The following is a 27,471-nucleotide window of genomic DNA, read 5'->3' as shown; positions in this document are numbered from 1 at the left end:
CATTACTGTCATTGTGCTCTTTTATAGCAAATAGCTTAATTTAGTTGAGATACACAGATGCTGAGAGTTTAAGTGAAATCTTCAGCACTTGGTATGCTGGGCACTGAGCAGATATTCCCTAAGCACTTTGGTATAAACCTTTCACTTAAAAACAAATTGCCTGCTGGGGGAGTGCTGGGTGGCAGGATTTTGGGGGGGGGGGGGTACCTGTTTAGCACCCTAGGGAGGACCTCATAGTCAAACGTGACTATAGGTGCTTAGGAATACAGCTTCCACTGAGGGTTTCACCCCCAAGATGGGCTGCAATGGGGCCTTCTTCCCTACAGATGCTGCAGGACAGGGGGAATTACACCACCAGCATTGCTGGGTTGCTTCGGGTTGGTTTTTTTTAGGGGTGGGAGGAGAGAGCGCTCTGCATTTTCTGCAGCTGAAGCTGCATGGCTCCTTAGAGAGGTGGAGACTGGTCATTGTGTCACCCCGGAGTGGAAGATAGAGTGACATTGAAACCAAATTAATCTGGTTGAAGAACAATGTGGCTGCTGGAAAGCTGGACTGTGCTGTAAGTAGGTTTTGGGGTAGAGGAGAGGGGTTGAGAAGTAGCATTGGTGCCCAGATGACTTAGAGGCCAAGGGTCCTGTTGTTACAAACGAGTTGGGTGCTCAAGCCTCCTGGGAAGTTGGTGCAATTGAGGCTCCGAAGTACCTTAGCTACTTCTGAAATTTTACCTCTTATTGTTGACAGATGTTCATCTGAAATGGATGCTTCTTGCTCGGTGCCTCTGGGCGTTCATTAATGGTAGTGATAACAATTCCAGATTGTCTCCTACACCTCTTTCCCTGCCTCCATCCTTTAAAAATTATAAAGGTAAAGCCAAAACCCTGTTAGTGCCACATTATTTGTGCACTTAACTCTTACTGCCTTTGCAAAACCTGCTGATCTTGGTGCTATCAGTGCCAAAATTACTTTGTGTGGTGCAGGGAAAGCCAAGAAGGGAGTAAAGTAAAATGGAGCGAGCAGGTGCCAGGCAGGTTGAGAAGGTGCTGGTGGTGGTGTCCGCTCAAGTAGAGGTGTCCTCTCCACCTGGCCATGGTGGGGAGGGAGCCGTGTCCCTCAGGATGGTCCTTCGGGGAGCAGCCCTGTGCCTTCCCTCTCTCCCACCCGCAGCTCTAGGACACCCTAGACTTCCTCAGGAGGGTCTCCCCCTCTGCCAAGCCCCTCGGGCGCAGCCTCTTTGGGGTGCAGCTGGCAAAAACTGGCTTCCCCCCCTTTTCCCGTGGCTGAACGAGGGGAGCAGCTCCCCATGGTGTGGGGACGGGTCGGGGAGGAGGAGCGTGCTGCCCGCGCTGCCTGTCCCTGGTGTGCACTCATAATAGCTTGGGGGTCCCTGGGAAGTTGTCGGGATCATTTTACCTCCCTGCTTTGAGGCAGCTCTCGCTTTCGAGGCGACCGGGGTAGCTAACGACATGCACAGAGCATCCTCTGCGGAGGAGGCCCGGCGCCCGGTTTTGCTAGAGGTCTGCTTTACCACTTACGAGAAACGAGTTAACCTCCCTTTGATCTCGGTTCACGGCTAACCCTTTAACAAAGTCCGGGATGTGCGAGGAAATCAATACTCAAGGCATTGAATTTAACACCAGCCATCAACTCAAGCGTAACACACACACTGACTGACTCCGATTACAAGGAGCGGGCTGGTTTGAAGCTCGTTTGCCAGCTCTCTGGGGTGGTGCGGGGCGGCAGCGGGGAGGGCAGGCGCGCTCCTACGGTTTGCTGTCTCTCCGGGGGGAGTGAGAGGGACCTGGCGCGCTCTGCCATGTCCTCCCGATCAGCTCTGCCTCCTGGTGCCCCTTGTCTCTCTCCTTACGCCTCTGATTTGCAACTCCAGCAGCTGTTCCCCGACGCAGGAGCAGAGAGCTTGGATGCTGTGCGCGGTCGCTGAAAGCCTGTTTGTGTGCGCACGTAATTGCTCTTTGCTGGTGAGGAGCTGCGGCAGGACTCAAGGCAGGGCAGGTTCTGCTGAGCCAGACAAAAAAAAAAAGGTACTGCAAGTTAAAAATCTGAAAAATAAAATGCTGCGGGCGGGAAAGGTTGAGTGTCTGGTCAAGGAGGCAGCCGTGTCATTTCTCCAGCTCCAGTCCTCCCCCGCAGAGATCTAATTAGATCAGTGGAGGGCTAATTGGGACACCTTGTTCCATACCAGCCACTCGCTCTTTGCTGGCACGTTGGCAGGAGGTGGCGGGCGGGCTGCCTGGCATGGCTCTATGGCCAGCAAAGCCAGGCTGTCCACGGCCAAGCGCTTTTTAGACAGCCCATGGACCTCCTCATCACATCTCAGCCCTCCAGCCCTCTGCTGCAGACCAGTTCCCCCCCGGGAAAGGGCATTTCTTCTCACTTGCTCTTCTTGTTTACACCAGCCATAGCTACAACTGAGACAGCACAGGTAGGTTAGGGACAGGTTCACGGGGCAGCTGCAGGATGCTGAGAAGGGTGGGATGAGTGTTACGTGACCCCACAGCTCTGTTCTTGTGCCGTGACTGCATGGGGACCATCCCTCTGCCCCTCACGCTCAGTAATAACTCTGCTGGGCACATGTTCCCAGGCCCTGCTCCTCCTCCTGATCATCAGCAGCCAGCAACTAGGCAAATCCTAATAGCGTTTCCCAGGAGCGCTGGCAGGGAAGGGCCAGCCGAGCCGCTGAATCAATTCCTCGGCAGCCGCAAGGCGATGATGCTTCCTTCTACAGGGAGCGGAGCCCAAGGGCATCCATGGGGTTGGGTGTCAGAGCCCTTCTCAGTGCCTTACTACAGGCAGAACTGCAGACACAGCTAAAAGCCATAACCAGAAAGTGTCCCAGCTTGCCCAGTGAGGAGACGCTGGTGGCTGGCTGCAAGAGAGGGTGGTCGCTGCCTGTGTCCTTGCGGGAGCCCTGGCTGGCAGTCGGTGAGCCTGGTAGCGCCAAAGAGCCATGGAGGTGCCTTTTGCTCCCCTGGGAGATGTGAGTTGAGGCCTTGGGGACCCAAAGCCCTTAATTTTCTATCATCATCCGTGTCATGATCTCTCCTCTGACCTTCTCAGCACCATGGCACAGTGCTGGTCCCCTTTTCCCAGTCCAGGTAGCCAGTCCTGCCCCCAACTCCTGCCTGGCCGTAGCTGCTGCAGTTCATCCCCCTACACCTCCTTTAATAACCTCTTCTCAGGACCTCGACACATCCTCCTCTGGGGTCCCTTTATTTTCTGCTTTCCTGACCTTTCTCCAAGTTGATTCTCTTGTGGCATGATGCCTCATCCCTTGGACCATCTCCTTCTGTTTGCTCTTCCATCGAAATCGGGGACCCTCAATTTTGCCGCCTGCTGCCCCGGTGGCGGCGCTGGCCGGGCCCGCCGGGCCTTGCCTGCTTGCCTCGGGTTTGCATCCATCAGAGCTCTTAGAGGCGCCTCTGCTTTAACCTCCTTAGTCTTAACCATGACCTGAGTCAACAATCACGAGGAAGAGCTGCTGCTTAGATGATCCAGTGTAAACTCTACCTTCGATTAGACAGGTGTCATCCCCAGGCACCAGCGTGACGGTGCCTTGTTAACTTTCCGTGGTGTTCCCTCACTGCAGCCATGAGAGCTTCCGACGTGGGCAAGGGACACGGCCGCTGCCCTCCTAATCTTTATTGATCTTTTCCCTGGTGCCTTATGCATTGTATTCTCCTGCCTTTCTCTTGCTCTTCCAGCTGCCTCTCCTCTGAGCGGCTTTGCATCTTGTGGCAGTGCTGAGAAACTCTGTTTTATTCGATTCTTGCAGAGCAGTAATACTCTCAGACAGCTCTGTTGGGTCAGTGCTGTGCCAAATATGAAAGATTGGGTTTTGCACCTGAGAGTCTGCTGTCTGGGAAGAGGAGGTAAGAAGGAGGAGGGCACATCTTTCCATGCCCCTCTGGTCTGTCCTATATAGTCCACTTTTTCCGCATTGTGCCAGAGGTGAGTTTTGGAGGTCATGGATCTTGTCCCAGGAAGGTGTGGTGGACATGAGAGTTGTAGGATGTGAGCAGAGGGACAGGTGTATGTGATAAGACATACAGGCAAGTGCATGGAAGTGGTGAGAAGGTCCTGCAGGATCATCCTCTGATTTCTCTCCCGTCTCCCAAGGCCTGGGTTTTAGGAACAGGTTATGAAACTGAGACATGAACCTGCTGGTCACCCGGCACCCCTCCCTTGCTGCCACTTTGCAAGCACCTAACCTTGCCAATGCCTGGTACTGAAAACCAAAGGGTTGAATTGCCCTGTCTCACACCTGCAATGTGAACAGACGTGCAGTCGTACAGCACCTCCCTTACGTTTTTCTCGTGGTATCCTGTCCGTGGGTCTCTGCCCTCCACAGTCCCGTCCTCCCCCTGCCTGGCATTTTTGTGCACAGCAGCCGAACCGTCACCAGATGTGTCCCTTCCAAAAATGTCCAGAGCACCGTGTGCTGAGACATGCCATGCACAGTGCAAAGGAGCAATGTGTCTGCTCTGGACAAATGGCTTTGTTTTGCACTGGAAAAACTGGAGTCAAAATGTCACATCAGTGTTTTGCACAGGAATAGATTGCTCCTTTCCAAAGGGCAGCAGTTCTGTCACTGGGTTTTACTTTGTGGTTCCCAAGCAGAACTGTTCCCACACAGTGAAACAAGACAATATTTTGGCTTTTCCATCCTGAGAGGATGAAAGGCGATGTCAGAGCATCAGTTTCAGTGGGGTGGCCGCCGTTTCCCAGCCTGTTACAGCGAGAGCGTGCTCCCTGCCAGGAGGCGAGGATGAGTCCCGAGGATGTGCTGCTTCTGCTTCCAGCACGTTTGATCCAGCCCGGCTCTTTCAAGGTGTGTGGAAATGAGCTACAATCTCATCATTCCTGCAGAGGCTTCTCGGAGGAGATAGCGGAAGGGTCACAGCGCCTCTGGAAATCTCCCTTCAGGCGATGTGCCGTCGCATTTCACAGCAGACAGACAGAGTAACCTTTAGGGCATGGTAAGAGGCAGCATTTTGAACTCCAAGCTGGGGAGCTCGGGAGCTCATTTCTCTGACACATCACCTGTGTCCCTGCCGATTCCTGCATCCCCCTGAAATACCTTTGTCCTAATCCATCACTTCCTTAGCTGGAATAAAAAAAAAAAAAAAAAAAAAAGCTGGGGAGTCAGTCCCCTGTGTGCCGGCCACACAGAAAACAGTCTCCTCTGCGGGAACGCACCCAGACCCTCTGCCATGGCCAATTTTGCCTTAATTTGAGCTGCTCTTAGCCTGCGTGGAGGTGGGGGGCTGCCAGGGCTCCCCTGCCCTCTCTCGTCTTCCCTGCGTCGCAGCCTCCCCGGAGAGGTGCGGTACTTGGGTCCCGAGGTGGTTTTTTTTCCCCCAAATTTCCCTGACGCGGTCGTGGGGAGATGTATGCGCAGGCTGCCACGGGCTGCCCTTACGAACCGGCGGCTCCCACGGCAGCTCCGTGCCCGTGTTACAGCTGTGCGGCACTGGAGGAAAGCGCTGGCTCTCCCTCCTCCCCTCTCTGGAGTAAATAACGGTACTTTTTATTTAGCTATTATTTCCCAGTGGCAGATATCTCCTCGGCTGTCTGTTTAACTATCTTTATCTCGCCCTCCTTCTCTGTTTGATATAGTTATAGATAAACAGATAGCTACCTTAGTAAATAACATGTTTTTAAGAGACCGGTGGTATGGTTAACATAGTGCAGCAGCTGTTGATTTGTCTTTCACTGTTGGATTTTTTTTTTTCTTAAAGAAATGCTTTAAATAAGGGATACTTCATCTATTAAAAAAAAATACACTTGTAGCAGCTGCTAAGCCCATCCATAAGCCTGCTTTACGTTGTATTTGTGATGGGACTGACAGTGCATGGAGGAGCCTGATTATACACAATTCCATTTTAGCAAGCCCTGCGATGTAATTTCACAGGGCGATCAGTGTTTGAATGTAATAGCAGCCTGTGCTAAGGTGTCAGAATATTAAAGGCGCTAATGGAAAAGCTCCCTGGTACACAAGGGGGACAGCATTACAGGAGACGTCGCAGATGGCTGGGCACTAAACTAATGGGGCAGGATCCAAGAAGGGAAAAAAAACCTAGAGAAGGGAGAGCTCACGGGAGCATGGGCACCTGCTTCCCTCTCACACGGAAATTAAACAGCGAGCGAGGGAGAGGCGAGCGTGTGCGTGTGTAAAAATAGAAATCGAGGGGGGAAAATACCCCCTTCGGAAGGGCTTGAAGGTTTTGACAGCGAGCCCAGCTTTGGCGTTGCTTGGGAAAGGCATGGGGTTAGATTAAAGGGGTGCGTGTTTGGGGGGACTGTGGGGCACGTCTGAGCATCGCAGCCGTCGTTCGTGGCCCTGGAAAGAATAGAAGGATGTGATCGGTGGATGCTGTTACCCATCCTCGTGTGATATGGCAAAACCACACCTCTCTTTGGTGGTTGTTAATCTCCAGCTAAACCCAAGGAGGGGGAGATGTGTCCTCGGTGGTTCAACTCTGCAGCACATCTGCTGGGGCCCCGTCATGCCTTTTCTGTCTTCATGTATCCAGGGGCTGACGGTGGGTCTGATTTTGGGGCAGTGCCAACAATTGCCTGTTTTCCAGCATTGTTGGATGCATCTTCCCCTCCGCCCTGAGCGCCCTGTTTCCCCAGGAGCAGACAGATTCGGACTGGTCTGTTCTTGTCTGCGAGGAGAGGCAACTGTGGCTGCCTCATTCCCGAAGTGTGTTTGTGGGTTTTCCTTGGTGTCATACCCAGCTTCCCCGCTCTGCCCACCATGGTGCTGTGGTGGGGAAAGGCTTAGCGCCGCTTTTCCTGCTTGAATTGGCCCCACAGGGGCCGGGATGGTTCCCTGGGGGGATAGCACCGCAGGACGTGAGCCCATCCTTCCCAGGGCTGGAGGGGTCAATCGCCCATGTGTAGTTACTCCCTGGTAGCTGTTTGCCGTGCCATCATGTGTCTCTGCCTTTCAGGTGCTAATCGGGATCTGCTTGTGTATCTCAGCGTTGGGAGCTGATTGCACCCATCAGCGTAACCCAGCCTGGCTCTCGGTCACGCTACGGTCCAGCCAGACGCACTGGGACACGGTGAGAAGGCAGCCCCGTTCAAAGAGGCATGACCTGTGGCTGAGGCAAGGGCAGGGCCACTTGTCCCGCACCCAGAAAGGCGCTGGGCATGTGTCCTCCAGCCCCTTATCTCTGCTACAGCCCTCCCGCAGCGCTCTGCTCGGCCGCCTGACCCCGAGCCCGGACCCCCCGGTCCTGCCAGCAGCCCCCATCCCCGAGCTGCTTTCTTGGCAGTTTACGGCTCTGCTTGTCCCCTCTCCTGGGCCAGCGCTGGCTTGTGCGTGCTCCAGCTCTATTTCTCAACCCTCCGGGGACCCAGACCTGTAGCTTTGTTTTGCTTGTGACCAAACCCAAGGCTTGGACCCAGGTCTCCGCGGCATTAACCTAGTGTGTCGCCAGCCACAGAGCACACAGCAGTCGAGAACATTTTATCCAGGATAATCCCTAGCCTGGGAGCAAGGCAGAGACTGTTCTTGTTCAAACACGGGGAAATGTGAAGCCTAAACCGCTTGGCACTTTGACACTCCGGAGTCAGGCACACCAGCGTGCTTCTATTGCTGCCAAAGCCAGGGCACGTGCTAATCCTATGAGGCGACAGGGCCACCTCCTCACCGCCCAGTGGCGCTCCAAATGCACCCTGGAGAAGGGCTGTTGGTGGCTGCAGGGTCTGTCCTGCACCTCCTGAAGCGAAAGGAGTTTTGACAGCAAATTTGCATGGCTGTGGCTGAGTGGGGGCATTGCCGGGACATGGACGGGCTGAGGTTGCTCAGGTGTGTGTCCGGGTGGGAAGAAGGACCAGACATGAGATCACTGTGTGCCTCAGTTTCCCTTTTGCAGTGCTCCTGTGGATGGAGATCTGATGACATGGTCTGCTTATTTTAATAAGGAGAAAGCGTTTACAGTTAGGCTGCATCCTCTGCATCTTATCTGATCCCTTGCTGCCTTCCCTTAAATTTGACGACTTCTCCCATGGTCTGGGGGCACCTCGCCTCTGTGAAGCACTTCCCAAAGGTGGGCAGAGCCGGGCAGCTCCTGTGTGCCCAGTGCTCACCTTTCCAAAAATAGGCTGTTCATCATCTTATTTGTTTAATTTACTGCCTGACACGAGGCATAAAGATGTGGCTGTTTTAACAACGGCTTTGCAAATGACCTGAGGTGGACACCAGCTGGGCTTGCCAAAGGTTGCTCGGCAAGGCCAGGTAGGGCTGGCAAGGTGGCTCGCGTGCTGAGGGCTCCCTGCTCGTCCGGGACATGTGAGAAGGTGGCTGTGTGGCACTGTTCTCGGAAAAAACTTCACACGCCATCGCATGAAGAGGGCAGAGCACCAGGCAGGGTCCCAGTACCTTTTTGGCAACGTGGGAGGATCCACAGGTGCTGGCAATGGCAGGAATTTCCAAGGGCAGCACTTGCTTCCATCTAAGTGGGGCTAGACCTGTTTGTGGTGTCCCCACATTCGGTGTGTCAGCCCCTCTCCTTCCCCCTGCCGTTCTCAGGGGGTTTGTGCTCAGAGAGGAAAGTTCCCTGGGAAAGGGCACCACTCGCATCTTCTCCTGTGTCCTCCCATGTCCAAACCCCAAGCCATCCTGCTCGGTGGCACTGCCAGTTTATTTGGCAGAGGACAAATGCCCTCTACTTTCGTCACCCCCACCCCTTAATTATCAGCACAGATCTATAATCCGATGCTTCAGTGGGTGCCACATTGGGCAGAAGTTGTTTTTGTGCACCCAGTGCCACTCATGAGCGTTCGGGAAGCTCAGTGCATCGAGAAAAAGAAATTAAATGTGAACAGTGTTAATGCTGTACCTGGTCAGTCTGGAGGCCCCTTTTGCCGCTGCGTTTGTAAAAATTAAATGGCTCTTATTAGCGGCACAGCAGAGATGTGTAATACGCGTGGACAGGAAGGCAGGGATGGATGGAGTTGGTGTCAGGGCAGCAATTGCTTATCATGCCTTATCTGGGAATATGAAACTGTATTGCATGACATCCAGAGGCAGGCTGAATAGATATGCCAATTCATCTCGAGCCCGGGCTTTGACAAGCTAGACTGCCCTTGTTGAAAGGCATCAGTCAAACAAGAGCTGCTGGCTGCTTTTCCCTTTCTTATACTTTCTCTCGCTCCCGCGCTCCGTCTCCCTCTCTCGCCGCCTCCCCTCCCTCCGCCTTTCTTTTTCTAAGCTTTTTCCTCACAAAATTGAAAAGCTTTGGAAATAATAATAATAAAAGCCCCCCAAACTAATACCGTTTTAAGTACACCCCCCCTCCCTCCCCAAATGGGAGTGATAAGGAACCCCAGTGTATGAAGGCATGTTTAGATAACATTGAGAATATTATAGCGAGTGAGAGAAAGTAGGGGGAAAAGCTTCCTGCCGCGTCTAAGCCGGGAAAGGCGACGGCACCCTGGCTAATACGAGTGTTTAATATTTGATGTGTTGGGATAAAGCAGGATCACCTTCGAATTGAATTGAGTGTCAGAATGAGAATCTATTACTGAAATTCTTGTGTGATTTGACAGCAAAGCAGACGATGTTATTCTTCACTAGTTACCGCAATCTTCTCCCCTACATCACTTAAATATTTTTTTCTTTGCTTGAGTAAACACACATTACCCTTTTTTTTTTCCACCCCCCTTTCCTTTTTATTCTCCCTCTTTTATACTTATTTTTTTATTTTTTTTTCTTAAATCAAACCTGCCTTTCGCAGGGCTGATGGAGTAGATTGTTATTTCTTTATTTGTCCTATTAAATGGAATTCCTGATCGTTTAATCCTGCTTTTGTAAGTGATTTAAAAATACTTGAAAAGCTGTGAATGCGGCAGCGCTTCTGACTAAACTGCTTAAAAGGGACACGTTACACCTGGATTTAGCTCCTGCCTCCCGACAGCCAGCGAGGGCAGCGGGCTCCAGCGCTGCCGGGGCTGAGCCATCCGGGGCTCCGTGCCTCCGTCCTGCCGGACGAGCTTTCCTCCGTGCCTTCCCTGCGGCAGAGGAGCTCTGCCCTTGTCAGCCGGGGCTTGGCAAGCCGCTTATTCATTACCTGCCTCTTCTTTAATTGCATTCAGCCCCGATCCAGCAGACTTGCTACTAAATGATTTGGCGGTGGGGTCGGGCCCTAATTGTCATTAGATTTGCCTTGTGTCGTGCCAGAAAGTCTGCATGGCGAGCGATCTCAGCAAGAAGTGTCCACATCCCATCCTTGAAGTGGGCTTCAGGCAGCAGGCAATTAAAATGGGATGTCGAGGGACCACCCCGGAGACCCCGGTGTCCTTGGTGCCATGTGGGATCGGCCTCAAAAGGCACCCCCAGCCCCAAAACCTTACAGTTACAGGGTGGCACTGAAAACATTTTAAGCTGTGTTTAAAAGCCCACTTAGTTGTAGACATGACCTCTTTTTTTCTTCCCGCTGTACCAAGTAATATTAAACCTTGACACCTCGTCGTGGCAGCAGCGGAATGAGGGGAGTTAGAAGGAAATGCTTATTTTGGGCGGACGCAGCACACAGCTGACATGACAAGAGGAGGAAGATGCTTTTGCTGTCGCAAAGCCATTTTCTCCATTACGAAAATGTCAGGGGGGTCGGCTCTGATGGCTGGCTGCTGTGCCTGGCCTGATCCTGGGGGAGCACAGCTGGCACCCGCCGCTTGGCCATGCCGAGGGCAGCTGGGGAGATCTCACAGCCACTTTCTATCTGTTCAAAAACATGGTTTTCTCAGGAGTCCTTTTGAAATTCTTAAGGGAAACTTTCAGCAAAATCCACCGCTTTTTTTTTTTTTATTCGTTAGTATCCGCACTTCAGCGTCTTCTCAAACCGCTGAGCCCCTTTCCTCCTGGGAGGACTTTTTTCCAAAAGGAAATATTTTCTCCCTGCCTGAAAGTGTCCGTATTAATATTAAAATTACAATTAGCAGGTGAAACATTTAAAACCTCTTGATGGGGCATGAAAAACGACAAGGTTGCCGGGCTGCGCAGAGCAGGAGGGGGCTCTGTGCCGGCAGCTTTAGTGGAGGGCAGAGGGGCTGGGGGCTGGCCGAGCTGGTCACAGCATCGGCACATGCAGAAAGGACGGGGCTGGCTCTGTCGGTGTCGGCACGTTGTCCTAGCTGAGCTCCGGCAGCTCTGTAAGGACCAGCCCAGTCCCTCCCCGCGCGTGCGGGAAGGATTTGTGGGGCTCCCCATGGAAGTGATCACCCTGACCTCTGCGCCGGTGCCCTGTTTGCATGATGTGCGACATTAAATCTTGCCTTAATGTGACTGACGAACACCGGTTTTTGTGAAGTGTGCCGGGCACTTCCCCATAAATAAATGATGGAGCATTATTCAGTCCACTTAGATCAATACATCAGCTTGACAAGTTCCAGTTCTGGGAATTTTCTGACCCCCTGGAACATCTTCTCTGCAGCTGTGCTGCTTATAAACCACGGTGTGTGGCTCAAACAAGCTCCAGGGAGCAGGGCATCAGGACCTGGACGTGTTGGCGCTGCCACCTTGCTGGCCCCAGCAGTGCTGGGGAAGGAGGGTGGTTGGCACTGGGATTGCAGCAAGGGCAGGTGGGGTGAACTCAGTGCCATATTAGGCACTGTTTTTACAAGAACTGGACAAATCCTGTGTTCTTCCCCCTGCAAGCAGCATTGTGGCACTGCCCAGCTTCACTGGTGTGCCCTCCGCACACTTCTGTCCCAGCACAGAGGACCATCTTTGACCCCCAGCACTACTAGAAGTGGTCCGTGGAGCTCTTGTTTCGGGCTCTTTGCAAACTGAGGCAGATGCAGCATGGCCACCGGGAAGTTTTGTGACCTGGTGCGACAGGAAAATGATCGCAGATATAATAAAGTTCTCAGATCTTTATTATAAAGCCAGCCCCAGATGCTGTGATCCTGCGCACACAGCATCTCCCTGCCGCAGGCTGCTGTAGCCACATGTCTTATTCCCTAATAGCTCCTCACCTTTGTTTTTTTTGGATTTTCTGCAGGTTATGTGAGGTACAGCTTACCTGAGAACTTACCTCCCTGTACTGACACTTTGAACAGGGTGTGGATTTGTGGATTATCCGTGGTGCTGGCTCTATGCATGGAAACGCAGTATGTTCCTAATCTCCTGCTGCCGTTAGCTCACATTTATCACGGGAGTATCTGCTTACCTTTGATTCGAGATCCCTGCATCAGGGACCCAGGGCGGTATTTGTCTGTGAAGTGCTGCGTATGCCTATGGGATTGTATAAGTAAATAAATATAATTAATAATCATCTGACTTCAGAGCAGCATTGGCAGGGAGGTAAATGTAGCCTTCATAGAATTACAAACAAAATCAGGAAAAAAGGGAGACCTTTCTAGGAGCTGGTGTGAATGGAAATAATTGCATTCAAGCTGCTTGGAAATTATTCTGCAAACGTCGGTTGGGTAGGGTTTAGGGGATCAGAGGCATTGGGTTTGTCTCTAAATGAGAATTTTGACCAAAACCATTTTAAAAAGATGCCTTTTTTAAAAGATGCCTGCATTTTTTATCAATTAAAATGCAGCTGAAAATAAAATGCCACGGGGTCCTGGCCCTGCTTCAGTGTCTGACCTAGAAGGGAGCAACCCAGTCCCTGCAACACCAGGACTGAACAAGGGAGAGTGACAAATTAGCATGATTTCCTCGTAAAAAAGGATGTAATGTCTTTTTTTTTTTTTAATCTTTTGGCTTGCGAGTGAAGCAGGAACATCTCCGACTTTCTCACGGTTTGCCGCAGGGGTAAGCGCTGCAGGGGCCGGGGTCTGCGCTGCTGCCGCAGCTGTGCAGGGCTGCAACGGCGGCAGAGCAGGCAGGAGAAGAGTGGCTGCGGTTGACACCGGGGTCCCGGTGGCTGCGATGAGCCGGCAGCGAGCTGGTGGCCATGGCCAGCCTGGTGGGCCGGGGACCCCCGCGTCAGGGAGCCTCCAGCACTTTCTGCCTCACTTTAACAGTCAGAAGAAGAACTTTGCTGTTTAAAGATTAAACGTTGTCTTTAAATATTAAACAGCAAAGCTCCTCGCTTTTGATTGCGTGGCTGCTGCCAGCAGGCGGCTCAGAATTGCCAATTTTAATTAAAAAACTTTATTTTCCAACATAGCCCAGCGATGGCTCCTCCTCCCGGCCGGGGCTGGCTGCCCTCTCCCCTGGTCTGCCTTCATCTCTGCCCACATCTCCCTCTGCCTGCAGCAGAGCGACAGTCCCTGCCAGCCCCGAAGCGTGAGCGGCCTCGTCTGGGACTGATCAATGCCCCTGGCACTTCCTTCCAAAACCCCAGGAAAAACAATTAAAACCCGATCGATCCTGCAGGCAGCTTTGAATATGCATAAGTGCACACTTGACCTTCAGTGGTCAGGCCAACTTCCACCCCGGCTGCTTAGCTAGTTTGCTCAGGTATTGCTGCTGTACCGAATGACCTTGATTAGAAAAGCAAAACGCGATGCGAAGATGGGACCGGTGCTGGTCCCGGGGCCGGGGCACGCGCCACCGGCTCCCTGCTGATGCTGCTGCTGCGGGGCTGGGGCAGGCAGGCTGGGGTTGGCACGAGCATCCAGCCGGCAGGAGCTTCCCAGAGCTGTCCCCATGGCTTTCCTGGGATCCTGCCAGCCTCCCGCTGTGCTCCCTCCCTTGTCTCCTGGCCGGGGTCCGAGGGATGTGTCTGGGCTGTGAAGGCAGCCTGTGATACTGTAGCTCAGAGCTGCCCTTGTCCCTGTGCAGGGACAGCCCTGCTGCCTTCCTGTCCCATGCATTCTCCCTCCAAAGCGTGCGGGGACACCCCTTCCCCTGGGATGCCCCCCGCTGCTGGTGACCCCAGGCCTGGATCTGCTGGTGCTGAGCGCGGGGACCTTCCTGCGCTGTGCCTGGGCTTGCTCTTTGGATCGGAGCCCAGGAGAGGGAGCCACACACGGAGCCACTGCCGCCATCACCCAGGGCCACCTGGCAGGTGGGTGATGGGGTCCCAGCCTGCGCCCCGACCCCCTCGGTTCCTCCCTGCCCCGCGGCCGGCCATCCTGCAATCCCGGCCACGGTGATGAAGATACCAGGGCGTGTTTGTTGAAGGCAAAGGAAACCTCCCCGTTGTGTACACAAAGTGTAATTTCAGTGAATTATGCATAGACTTAATTAGGAGTTTTAATTGCTAATCATCTCCCAACAGGATTAGCAATGCTGTCTATTAATTATCTGTGGAGCCCTCTGTTTTGCTAAGGCAGGAGTAACAAAGCGGCATGAATGGTTACGTAGGCCAGTAATAAATTAACTCCCCCAAGCCCCGTAGCTCCCGGGGGGCTGCCGGTGGCGGGGGCTGCGCAGGGGCCGGTCCTGCCTACGCTGGGCAGAGCAGCAGGTCGCGGGGCCAGAAGGACTGGCAGAAGGTCCCCGTGGCAGGCAGGTGGGCGGTGGGCTGGTGGGGGGAAGTCCAGCCTGCCATGGGGACCGCTCAGCTCCGCTCCCCCAGTTCAGCCCCATTCCCACTGCAGAGAGCATCTCCCCCGGCGTTCGCAGCCCGTGGAGGGTGTGCGCCGTGGCCGCGGTTAGCGATGATCCCCGCTGCAGGAGGGAGATAGGGGGCTGCTGGATTGACCTGATCTCATCTGGGGACAATGGCCCTCACGGCAGCAGAGATAGCGCCGGCGTGAGCGACGCTAAGCCCACGCGCCCTTCTTACCGCTCACAATGCAGCGCTGAGCTTAATTCCTCAAGATGAAGAAGATACGTGGCTGTCAGGCTGTAATTACAGCCGTGCCTGTGACACGGAGGCCTGGCTGCTTTCACGTTTGCGTTGTCCGGTGGGTTTTTGTGCTGCTCGGGCTCCTGCCTGCCTCGCTCCTGCTGGGAGCCCTGCCAGGGGACGCCACGGGGATGGAGCAGGCTCCCTCCGGCCAGGCTGTGGGCTCTGTGCAGTGGGGTGAACAGTGCTGGCTCCCAGTGATGGAGAGTCCCAGGGCCACTGAGGTCTGGGAGTGGGAAGGAGAGGGGCGCCTGGGAGGGCTGGCCTTGCCGGAGGGGAAGGGGATTGCTGGCCAGGCCACCCTGGGCATGAGCACCCCTTTGCAGACCTCCCTGCCTCCTGCTGCCAACCCCATCCTTGATGAGGCAGGGAATGGTGGGAATGATGTTGGATCAACCCAGGGACAGGCGGGACGAGCTCACAGCCCCCAGCTCGCTTCAGTGTGGTGAAGGTGGCCTTGAGTGATGCCAATCCGGCACAGCGCCCCGCAAATCTCATCACAGTTGTCACCCATACAAGGACAGTACCTGGACACCTCTTCTCTGAGGAGCATCAGGTGGGACAGGCCAGTGTGAGGGTGCTTGGTGCAGGTGGCACCAGGAGAGCTGCTGTGAGGGCGATGCGTGCATCCACACTGAACAGAGCCAACACAGACCCATGCCGGCCTCTGGAGCAGCCAGGCCTGGGCGAGTACAAAACATGTCTGCGCCGTGCACCGGTCTCACCCTCTGCTTCTCTCTTCCAGGCGTACAGCTTTGCCATGGGGAGTTGGCCAAAGAACGGGCTCTTAGACATGAACAAAGGACTGAACCTACAGCACATAGGGAGGCCTCACAGCGGGATAGGTGAGTGCTGCTGCCTCGTGCTCTTCCCGTCCCCGCGGCTGCTGCTCCGGGTGCGCGGGATGTGCCTCGGCTCCGAGAGCTGGTCCAGGCTGGGGTGCTGAGAGCCAGCCAAAGGGCTGCAAGGTGCCCGGCTGGTGGAAGGGAGGAAGATGTGTTAGGACTGGCACGCAGGTTAAGCTCCTGGTCCTTGGCACATCCCAGTGTGGCAAACACACCTGCCTGTCCCTCTGGCCAGAGGGATGCTCCCCTCCTCAGCCACTCTGGCATTGCTCGGGCTGGGGGTGGATGTAGGCAGCACCAGGGCTCACGCCGTGCCTGGAGCGCCGGGCAGGGGTCCCCGAGCTGGGCGGGATGCTCTCCCTGCTGGGCCAGTCCTCCAGCTGCTCTGGATGCTGCATCTGTCCTTGGAAGGGAGGCTCTGCCAGGCAGTGCAACCTCAGGAGCTGGCTGGAAACACACTGCAGAGTGAAGATGCATGGCCCCAGCTGGAAAACTGGATCATCATCCCATTTGCTCACACGTGTGATGAGTTTCATGGTCCCGCAGCCTGCTCCAACAACTGAGACTACCATGCACAGCGGCAGAGCTCCATGTTTCCCCTAGCTCCTCTGCACCAGGGATCAAAGTGATATGAGGAGGGAGACCTGGCCGGGGACCCTGAGGCCATATATCTGCCTGCTGCTTAACGCTGGGGGCGCCGAGCTGAGGCAGCAGCCAGCTGCGGTACGGGCAGGAGCTCACGTTTACTGGGCTGTAAGCAGGGCTGTAACTCAGGGCTGCATCGCTCTTGCCTGTCTTGCTTCTCTGCGGGGCGTTGGATCACCTCTTGGAGACCAGTGGTGAGGTTTTCCCTGCGCCTCCCGGCCCTTCGTCCATGGTGACTTGTGAGCATTAAAGTTTGCAAGGAGGTAAGATTTACTTGGAAAAGTCACCTGCTACCTGGGCCTTGAGGAGGCTGTTTAATATTGTTTCAAGACTCTAACCATTAAACTCTCCAATCAATCCAAGTTAAGGAGATGAATTATTTAAAGCTCACCAGCTTTTAATTAGCAAGCTCCTTTTGAACTATGGATCTGGTTGCATTATTGACGGAGGTAGCATTAAAATTTGCTTCCTTGCCTGGGAGCAGATTTCCCTTGTTTGTGTGCCATGTTGGGGGGATCACGGGGAGGGAGCAGGAATTGCAGGAGTTGTGTGCGTGTCCTGCTCTGGGGGCTTGGGCTTTTCCTAGGGTCTCCTGGGGGATGCAGGGTTGGTTTGTATCTCGCCTTTCCTCATTTTATTTATGGCAAGGGCTCTCTGTTGCTGTCATCTCTTACTCTGACAAAGCGTCCCCAGCTCTGGAGTATCATCTGTCTGCCGATGGTTTCTGCCCGTGTTTATATCAGTGCTGTTGTCTTGCACAGGTGTCTCTGCCTGATGCAGTTCAGAGAGATGCTGTTCATGTCCCTCCCCGCTCCAGTCCTTTAAGAACGTTTTGCTTCTTCATTTCTGCCAAACTCGCTCCGTGGGGGAGCACTCCCGGCTCTCCCTGGGACAGGGTGAGCCACGGGTGGATTTCCCACAGAGAAGCAGCATGTCAAGACCCAGCAGCCAAGCTCCGTCCCAGTGGCAAACCTGCCTTTCACACACTGTTGGCAAGGGGGTTACGTGGGTGCTGTGAGGGACGCCAGGCCAGCAGTGTGATGGTCTCCATCTCCCTGACACCGCCAACTGTGCGCACGTGCCCTGTGCGTTGCAGCGTGCTGGCTGCTCCATTTGGGCTGGGTCCAGAGCAGCTCTGCCCCGGGCGTCTGCGATCCTCTGCCGGCAGAGGCGGCAGCCGCTGGCACCCCGTGCCTGCTGGCTTTACCGCAGGCTGAGCCCCCGGGAGTGAGCTGGAGGCACGGCTCATTGAATGGCTTCTCCTCCTGGCCAGTTTGGGAGCCCCAGGCGCAGCTGCTGCCCACGGTGTCAGGGCTGCTGGCTTTAGGGCTTGGTAACCCGACATCCCTCCTGGGAGAAGGCTTGTGGCGATGGTGGTGTCTGGACACATGCCTTGCCTGGCATTTTGTCAAGGCACCAGCCTCCGGGACTTCTGGCCACTTCATTTCCCCGCCTGCTGGCTTTTCAGGTCCTTGTCATGGATCAAGCGTTGGCTGTAGTGACAGCCCAAGAGGTGCCCCGGCCAAGGGCCGAGGAGGGGTCGCTCACTGCAGAGGCAGGCTGGGCTGGCGTCCTTGGGGCTGGCTTTGCTGCCTCGTCCTCGAGCACGCGTTGGTCTTCCACAGCCGAGTCCTCCGTATCAGCCACTGGGAGTGCACACGGCCATCCCAATTGCTGACAGTCGCCCTGTGACCTGAGCAGACCTCACCACCCTCCTTCATGCTCTCCACTGCTCTCACTTCGGTGCTGGTAGGAGTCATCCCTTTCCCTGGCCCGGGCTGCCCTCCCTTTCCCTCCCTGGCTGAAAGGAGCCGGGCTCCTGACACGACCCTGCCCACTCGGCCAAATAAATGACCCCTTCTCAAGGACTGCTGCTGGAGAAGAGAGTGGAGATTGGCAAAGTGCACTGCCTGCCCGCGGTAAGACGGAAGCTGGCTGTGGCTCTGGGGTTGCTCCCATTTCATCTAGAGCCTTTTTTCTCTTTCATAGAATCATAGAATGTTTTGGGTTGGAAGGGACCTTGAAGATCATTGGGTTCCAACCCCCCTGCCATGGGCAGGGACACCTCCCACTAGACCAGGTTGCTCAAAGTCCCATCCAGCCTGGCCTTAAACACCTCCAGGGATGGAGCTTCCACAACTTCCCTGGGCAACCTGTGCCAGTGCCTTACCATGCTCAAAGTGAAAAATTTCTTCCTAATATCTAATCTAATTCTACCCTCTTCCAGTTTGAAGGCATTCCCCCTCGTCCTATCGCCACATGCCCTTGTAAAAAGTCCTTCCCCAGCTCTCCTGTAGGCCCCCTTTAGGTACTGGAAGGCCACTATAAGTTCTCCCTGGAGTCTTCTCTTCTCCAGGCTGAACAACCCCAACTCTCTCAGGCTGTCCTCATAGGAGAGGTGCTCCAGCCCTCTGAACATCATGGCCGGTCCTGGGGTGCAGCAAGGTTGAGGAACACTGGGGAGCTGAGAGAGGGGTCCCCAGGGCTGCCCTAGGCGGGTGTCACGAGGGTCAGCCTCTGATTTTCATGGTCTTCATGGGTTGCTGATGCTCAGAAGTCTGCAAACCAAAGAGGGCTGAGGAGGCAGCAGCGAGGCAACGTGCTCGCCAGCCACAGCGGTTTCACGAACACTGTGCCGTGCCAGAGAGCCTCCGCACGGCCCCTTTCCTGGCAGCGTGGGGAGCGGTCCGGGGGGGATGCAGGCAGTCCTGTGAAGCCCCAGCTCGCTTATGCAGGGATGCGCAGCGTGGATGTTTCCCTTCAAATCTGACAGAAAAATTGCAGTGGATGGCCGCTTGTTTTTGCAAACGATTTGCAAGGAATTTTGCTGTCTCGCCTGATCGGTTGTGTATTGCTTTGTTTTCAAATCACTCTGATTCACTGGCTCAGCAGATACCTGCTCCAAACCTCTGCTCTTGGCATGCTCTGGGACCAGTCCTGCTCCGTGCTTTTTCTCCTCTCCTTCGTCTTCTTCAAAATCCAGGGAGTTCGGGGCGCTCAGCGCCCTGCAGGGCCAAGGCAACATTCTGGATGGCAACCTCACCTTTGGTGGCTGGTGCATGCAGGCAGGAGGGGCTCGTGGTGGAGCGCACTGGAGTCTCAGACCGCATCCCTTGGGACACATACAGCGAGTTGCTGAACGGAGCTCATGTTCAAGCTTTTATCTGGTTTCTACTCGCGAGCAAGCCAGCTGCTAATCTTGTCAAGGGGTTAGAAAAGTGGGTTTTGTCACCAAATACACTAAAGGGTATTTGCATACACAGCAAATACGGCTGCCCTGGGGTGTGATGATGCAGGTCTGGTGCAGTTATTTTCTTGGGAGGGAAAAGCTAAAGGAACGGGGGGGGATATGTCAATATTTCAACTTACTGAGAAGTGCTGGGCAGAATAAGGAGGTAGGAAAGTCCTGCTCCAGAGAGTGAGGATGGACAAAATCCTTGGGAGATGGGAAAGGAGCAAAAGAGGAGTGAAACCCGTTCTTTCATGCCTTTCCTTGGGTTGGTATTTCAGCTCTAAGGATTCCCTCTGGGCTGAACGTGGCCACGAGGACCAGAGAGGACTTTTTTTCTGCAGCTTCTGTCTCTCCTCAAACATGGATTAAATGTGCATCAGCTCTGGTGTGGGCAGTAGGATCTTGGGGTGAGGAACTTTTTGTCTGGTGTTTTCTTGGCCCTCAACAAAATGAAGTTGAGTCCTGCCAAGAAGTTACTCATGTTACAGACATGTGCACGTTGCGGTTCTTAAAACATGTGTTCGAGGCACTGCTTGCCAAAAAAGAGCTGGAGCTTGTAATATGGGGGTCTGGGCACTTCCACGCAAAGACCAGCACGGACAGGCACCACACCAGTGGAGCCGTGTGCTTGCGTTGGGGTCTCTCCACTGAGTTTCAGAGACTGATATAAATCAGAAAGATTGAAATCCCAGGCTTTAGTTGTGATTTAAATCAGGCAGCAGGTCACCTGGATTCAGTAATTGATTTTTTTTCTGGGTTTGCATTTCCTTTTTTTTTTTTTCCTGTTTCCCTAAAAAAGGTCAAGTTTTACTGATCAGCACCTCCCAAGTGCAGCTTTCCCTACCACTGCCCAGTTATTAAATCTGCTTATTCTTTTCTTCACCAAATGCCTGGTATTTGCTACATTTATTTTGATCAGTTATGTAATGTAGTAAGCTGTTAGTCTTAGGTTTTAGATATTTGCTACATTAGAAAACCAGCAAATTGCTATTTGTTGTTAAGGAGGTGGTGATTAAATTATTACTCGTGATTTGAGTTGTGATGCTTTTGGGTGAAAATTGGAATGCCATGCTAAAGTACCCCAGCAGTAATTAGAATTGTTTTTACTAGTAAAATCCTGTTTCCCTTGCATATACTCAATACAGAAGGGAGAGTAAATTTCAGAATGCGTTTTTAGTTAAAAACACCTGGTGCATGAAACCAAAGTGAGACGTGATTGGTGAGTTGAAGGAGTGTTTCTGGAAACCACCTTTTCAAGATTTTAGAATAAGCACATCTTATCCTCTCCCAGGTTAGTTTGTTGGTTTGTTTGTTTCCCTGATTATGGAAAAGATAAAAGGCACACCTTTATTTTTTTTTTTTTTTTTGTGAGTCCTTTGTTGTTTCTCTGCTCTGAATGAGCCGGTTATTGAACTGAAAATACACTGAAAAAAGGAACAAGTTTCCCAATCTGCAGAAGTAGCTGCTGCTGCTGGGAAAGTTTGTTTCTCATTTGTCATCTCTGCTCCCACCTCCAGTGCATTGACGGTCTTTAAAACGTGTTACCCCTTGCTACTGTTTGGTTTTTTTTAATCTAATTGAATTTAATTGATTCTTTAATGTTTTGACTTTAGCATGCAGATTATTGTGATTTTAGATTTAGTTCTAAATGCCTGGTTTGGAGTTTTTTTGGGGGGGTTGGTTTATTTTTTTTGAGAAAGAGGGTAGCCAGGCTGCAGTGTCTCTTGCTAACGAACCCGCAGTACCCATCCCAGGAGTTCTGGTCCCATAGTAGCGTCTGTCTTGACACGGTGCCCTCGCTGGGCTGTTTTACATCAGCTGGCGTAATCCCGTGAGCTGTGAGCCTCCGCACGGGGCTTCACCGTCTTCCCTGTGCCCATGGTCCACCCGGCCGGGGCTGTGCCGTGCACATTCCATGGGGATCTCTACCCTTCTGAATGGACGAGGCCTACCTGCCTGGCCAGGTCAGCAGCCCATGCGGTGGGCGACCCAGCAAGCCACCATGCCTTCCCGGCTCCGGCTCTCTCTTTTCATTTACTGATTGGAAATCTCGGAAGGTTAGGGTGTGATATTGTTCCTGATCCAGAGCATTAATTAGGCCTCGGAAAGAAGAAGAGGAATTGCGTGTTTTTAACAGTGAGGTTAATGGGATGCTCGCAGAGTAGACAGTTTTAATGAGCTTCAACTCGATGTGCAGTGAGTTTACTCTTTGTGTTAAAAGGGTCACACTGCAGTAGTTTGATGTGGATTGTCTCCTGGCCCCCGGTGTCATAGGTGAGCGTCTGTCAGAGTCCAGTCAGAGCGCATTTACTTAGTGACACGATTCTAATTAACTACCGCGAGCTGCCACCGCCGCGGGGAGTGGGGCCAGCGCCTGCCGGGGGTGCCTCCAGCCCGGCAGAGCCATCCGTGTCCCCGCATCCCTCTGCCTGCTCGTGTCCCGGCGGCGCCGGGCTGCTCTCTGCGCTGACATCGAAGGAGAGGGTGGCGAGGGCCACGCTCGCTAAGTGCGGTGGCAGACGGCAGGCCACCCGCCGTCATGGGTGCCTTTGGCTGTCAGCGCCGGCTCTCCCCCCGGGAGCTCAGGGGGGGCTGATGAGGCTTCGCCTCCCCCTGCAGGGTGCTGGGGGCTTAGGGTCCTGGCAGCTTGCTGGCTTTATTTCAGCTTCCTCTCATTCTTCCCTGCTTTCCATTCCCCTCTTTTGTTTTCCCGGCTCACCTGGGGGTGCAGGGAAGCCTGCAGCTCCCCAGCGTATGCAGGATCCCCGGTCACCCTTGGTGCCCACCTGCCTCCTCTGCGATGGGGCAGGGGGAACAAGGGGATAGGGAGAGCATTTTGTGAAACTCCCCTCCATTTTTTTTTAACCACTTTCCATTCCAGCCAACGTGGCCCCGGCTGGCAGAGCTGGTCCCATCCTCCCCGTCCCTTCCACAGGAAAGGAGAATCCTTGGAGAACCCCATGTTCCCCCAGAGCAGGCAAACCTTGTTCTTCGGCTCTTTGTGGTGGCACACAGCTGGTGACGTGCCCGGGGACAGTGCCGTTTGAACCACACCATCTTTTTGCCAGGGGATGCCGAGAGCGAGAGCCGAGCACAGGACTCTCTGCCGCGGAGCGGGGCACTGGGCTACCTTGGGGCCACTGCCCTGCCCACAGCGGCCCCAGCCCAAGGCAGGAGGGGAAAGACTGAGTTAAATAATTAAAAGAGACTTAAGTAAAAATCAACAGAAATGTCATCAAATGAGCAGTGTCATTTTGAATTAGCGCTCGTAAAGGTCAGGCAGATCCGGAACAGGTGGAGCGGCTGCATGCCGGGTGTTGCGGCCAGGCAGCACGTCCCGGCACCCAGGAGACAGGGTGCGGGGACCAGCCCAGCCGCTATCGGGGCGCCCGCCGGACCATGGGGACAGGGCGGCAGGCGGGCGATGGGGGGTCCCGCCGCGAGCACCGGTCCCCACATCCCAAGGAGGTGTGGGGAGGGAGGGCCGGCCAGGGCGGCCGGTTAGAGGACACGCGTCTGTCAGAGTCCAGTCAGAGCACATTAACGCGGTGACATGATTCTAATTAACTACCGTGAGAGGTGTCACAGCTGGAAAAGCAGTGCGCGGAGACAAGCTTTTAAAAAAAGAAAAAAGCAATGTGACAGTCTTTTTTTTTCCCTTCTTTCTTTTTCTTTTCTTTTCCTTTTTTTTTTTTTTTTTTTTTTACTCTTGTGTGCTCTCTCCCCTCCGTGTGGGAGTGGATCTAAAGATAATTAGGATGTCTGGCTGCCTGGGAACCTGAGCCGGGGCTCTTTTGCTTTCAGTCATTTAAGTTTTCGACATCTCTCTGAAGGGACTTGGTGGCGCAGTGGATTACTGCGCGCCAGAGTGACAGAACACTCTTCTAATCGTAAACCCTTTTTAGAAAGGATTCTGCTCTCCCTTTTTCCCTGGGAGCAGCGGGGGGTATGTTCTGATCACTGCAGCTCTGTTCCCATACACGCTACAATGGGAAACTCAAGGTCTTTCAGCTGTTTCCTGCAGTTAACAAAGGAGGCACAGAAGAAAGAAAGGAAGGATGATTGAGTGTTTGTGTTGACTGCACTCACCCCTCCATCCTACCCTGCCGAAAGTTGGTCGCCTGCCCGACCCCGCTGCTTGCCAGGGGAGGGGATGTGATGGGTTCATCGCACCTTGCCCCTTGCCTGATGGCCCCTGGTCCCCAGAGAGAGCATCCTTCGAAGGAGAGGGCAAAATGGGCTGCGGGGCTTCGGCTGCCGGAGAAAAGTCGGGGTCCTGCCGTGCGCTCCTCCCAGCCCCGGGGTGGGCAGCGGCAGTGCCCGCTCGCTTGGGATGTGCCGAAGATAGGCGCAAGCCCCTCTCTTCTGGCTGGAAGCAGTTACATTTGCAGCACCGGTGTCAGGCTGTGAAGATTTAAGAGGGATTTGTGGATTATCTGCTGCTCGCCGTGGTGCGATGCCTGGGAGACCCAGCTGCAGACCGGGGCGGGTTCGTCTCAAGCCCCAGACTGACCCCCAGCAGGACAGTGCTGCCGTCATCCTTGAGCCGCCCTTTTGCATGACTGCTGCTGTACCCCCACTTCCTCTGGCTTCTGGTTTTAGGCTTTCCCCAGTCTCGTCCCACCAGCGGTGCGGACTGTCTCCCTTGGCAAGAAGAGCAGACCTGCTCTCTCTCTCCCTCTCTCTCTCTCTCCCTCCCTCCCAAGCCAGTTGTGATCCGCAGCCCAACACCTGGCCCAATTCCTTTCCCCAGTGACAGATGAGAAACTTCTTAAATATGTTTTTTGTATCAATCTAAAATGTTGTCGGCATACTGGGAACACGGGGAGAGGCTGGTGGTTCGTATTATGTGTGCTCTGTCTTACCAATCAGCCAGTCCCAAACCCAGGAGCGTGCAGACGTGAACTGACCTGTACCAGAGAGACCCTTGTGCTGCCTCCGACCCATCCCACTGTTGGCTATTTGTCCAGTCCTGCCGCTGAGCCTTGCAAAATATCCCCCAGACACCGCTGGAACAACCACCCTTGCACTGACCAACCCCTGTCCCGTGTTGTGTTGGGTGGGTAAAACATGTTTGCTGCCACTTGTTCTCCAGCCCTTCTAACAAGCAGCACTTCCCACGCACCGGGATGCATCCTCCGACACAGCGAGACACGCGTTAGGTGCAAGGTCTTGGAAGATCGTTAACTTTCTAGAGAGCTTTTTTCTGTTGAAAGTAGCGACGTAAAACACCGAGTGACATTTTGATTTCTCCGTGGATTCTTTTGGTGCCTTGATGTCTCTGCGATGCGTCCCAGACGAGGCTGAATGGTAGCGCGTGTCCCCTTACCTGCGGGGAGGGGAAGAGTTTCCTGTTAATGAACATAAACCTCTCAATTAAGAGCACGGATTGCCTGCCCTGCTTTGCAGCGGACTCCGGTGGAAGGTGTCTTTTAACATCACGCTGTCCTGCAACAGCAATGTGTCCCCAAACCTGCCCTTCTGCACCTACATCCCGGCAGGTCTCGGGGATGCTGCAGTCCCTCTCGGTTTAGCCCGTGTTCCCAGGGGCCGGGGATCCGTGTTGTCCCGGCTCGGGCCTCCTTGGGCAGCGTGGGGCTGGTGGCTGTGAGCACCACGGTCCCCCTCTGTGAGAAGGAGAGACTCCTGCCCAAGTTTTACCAAAGATCTGTCTTTAACGAGAGGTGGTGGCAGAGGTACGGAGGGAAGGCTGCGGCAGCGAGGGACGCCGGCTTTAAAGCTGCCCCGCTTCGCCTGATAAGAAACGATTGCGAGGTGCGGGAGGGGAAGGGGCAGCAGCCAGCCGGAGAGACTCCACCGCAATTTAACAAGTTTCCATTCCCCTGAGTTCCCTGACAAGACCCCCCTCTAAGTCTGTACAGGAATTCATAAGAATAGGATAATTAGGATGTTTCAAAGCTGCGACCCTCAGAGGAGTCCTTGGATTAATCTGTTTTTTCCCTTAAAGACATCTGTAACTACAATCTTTGTTTCTCTCCTCTTCTTCCCCCCCCCTCCCCTTCTTTTCCCCCCTTGTCTGTCTCTGTATCTCCTGTCAAACCGTTGCAGACGTAAATGACAAAGAAATCAGAAAGAGAGATCAATGCAGTCCAAATTAGCACTTGGAGATAGACTGTGCTGGAGATGTCAGAGCCTGACCCCGGTTGATCTGCCAGCCTCCGCCGGTGATATTATGCAAATTACATCCATCTGGCAGAGCCCAGCGAAGGACTAATGGGGCAGGGAGGGGGCCGTGGCCGGGCGCCTTTGGGAAGGGGAGAGAACTGGGGGTCTTCGGGGTGGGGGGGGGAGGCTGTGATCGGTGGGGGAGATAAGATACTGCATTGGCTTCGTTTGCGCTCCTGGGCGGATTAAAAACCAAACTCCAGATAAGAGATAACCAAACTTCATTTCGCTTTTTATTCTGTTCCTTATTGCTACCCCCACACAACCTAGTACCCAAAAGAAAGGGGAAAAAAAAAAACGATGGTTCTTGGCGCTCTTGTTTCCTGCACGTCATTACCACTGATGGCAGTTTGAGGGGAGAGACAAAGTCGGGGAAAGAAAGCAAAAAAAAAAAAAAGCCAGCTGCTTAAAAGACTGCTGTAATAGGAGCATGGATAATAGAAATCTCAAATTACGGTGATCGCCTTGTTAAGAAGTTTGAAAATACGGCCAGATTGTCTTTAATGAGAGAAATATGGCTGTTAGTTAGTGAAGGAGGAGGGAATGGACCTTGTTTCAAGATCTGTAGCTCACCCATCAAAGAGGCACCGGCTGTTTCATTTCAAAATCCTGCTCCTCTGCCTGATATTAAAAATAGTTGTTAAAGGCTTTGACTAGCGAGACGATTCTCTTTGGCTTCCTACTCTCTCTCTCCACCTCCCCCGAAAGACTTCGCTAAGAGAGAACTTCTGCTTTAAAAAAACGGCCAAGCAAAGAAAGAAAAGAGAAGAAAGTTTTGGGCCGTGGCGTGCTGCTGCCCCTGGCACCCCGGGGTGCCCGGGGTCCTCCGGCCGAGCACCGCCAGCGCCGTGGCCGTCCCCGCCGCGGCAGAGGGAAGCTCCCTCCGTGCCAGGATGAGTGCTGTGACGTGGTACCATCACTGCTCTCCTCTTCCTGGCAGCCCTGACCCAGGCACGGGGCGAGAGACTTTTTTTGGCATCTGGAGCCACGTTAGGCACCGCAGTGCTTCTTTCCTTCGCTCTCCCCGGTGCCCGGGAAGCGGCGCTGGGCCAGGGCTGAGGCTGCGGAGAAGGGCTGTGACAGGAGCCAGGTCTGGCAGCTGCCTGCCGGCCCCCACCTCTTGTTAAGAGCTAACGGGCACCTCTGTGCCGTTAGGCTCTGACCCGTAACTCCTGTCTTGCCGCTGCGCTGACAGTCCCCTCTTCATTCTCCCCTGGAATCAAAGGATCGCATTAATTGGTTTAAGGATCGCTGCCCCGTGTCCTGAGTGGCCTGTTTAAGATAACGAACTTGGACTGTGTTAATAGCCGGTATAACTCAGCAGGGACAACACCTGGATGGGGGAGATGCTGCTGGGTGGGGAAGATGGGCACCGAGGCATCAAAAATCTGTTCGGTGCTGGTTTTCCCGGTCCTTACACAAATCAGTGTGATTCCCCCTCTCCCGAGTTGCCAACATGTAGAAATCCCAGGGCAAAGGGCTCTGGCAGGGGAGGAGGGCTGCGCCACCCAAACTGCTGCCCTTTCCCAGCATGGCCTCGCTCGCTTTGTGGGACTGCAGCGGGATCAGAGGGGTTCTGCTCTCCTCTTCATCCTCCATAGTGTGAGGTTCTTCCCAAAGCCGCAGCTTCCACTGCCCGGGCTGATCCCGACTGTGCCATTAACCACCCGAGCTCCGGCTTGTTCCCGGTCCTGCGGCAGAGCCCTGCGGCAGGCGATGGCAGTGTTCCTGCCTGTCCCTGAGAATCCTCACCGGTCCTACATCAGCTTGGAAGCGGGGACTC

At 54.0% G+C, this 27,471-nt stretch overlaps 2 protein-coding genes across 3 annotated transcripts in view; one reads left to right on the top strand and one right to left on the bottom strand.

Annotated features, from left to right (window-relative positions):
* The window catches only part of RPS8 (ribosomal protein S8), a 530,873-nt gene that overhangs the window by 387,096 nt on the left and 116,306 nt on the right, over window positions 1-27,471 (bottom strand). The window lies entirely within an intron of this gene.
* The window catches only part of ERI3 (ERI1 exoribonuclease family member 3), a 137,821-nt gene that overhangs the window by 82,619 nt on the left and 27,731 nt on the right, over window positions 1-27,471 (top strand). For both annotated transcript variants that reach the window (XM_082484114.1, XM_082484115.1), the window contains exon 7: window positions 15,526-15,625. In XM_082484114.1, coding sequence (XP_082340240.1) covers window positions 15,526-15,625 — 100 coding nt within the window. The remainder of the gene's footprint in view (window positions 1-15,525; window positions 15,626-27,471) is intronic.

Source organism: Vanellus vanellus (genome assembly GCF_965231255.1).
Source record: "Vanellus vanellus genome assembly, chromosome: 5".
Lineage (NCBI taxonomy): Eukaryota > Metazoa > Chordata > Aves > Charadriiformes > Charadriidae > Vanellus > Vanellus vanellus.
Note: the sequence above shows the minus strand (reverse complement) of the source record. Positions and strands in the feature narration are given on the sequence as shown.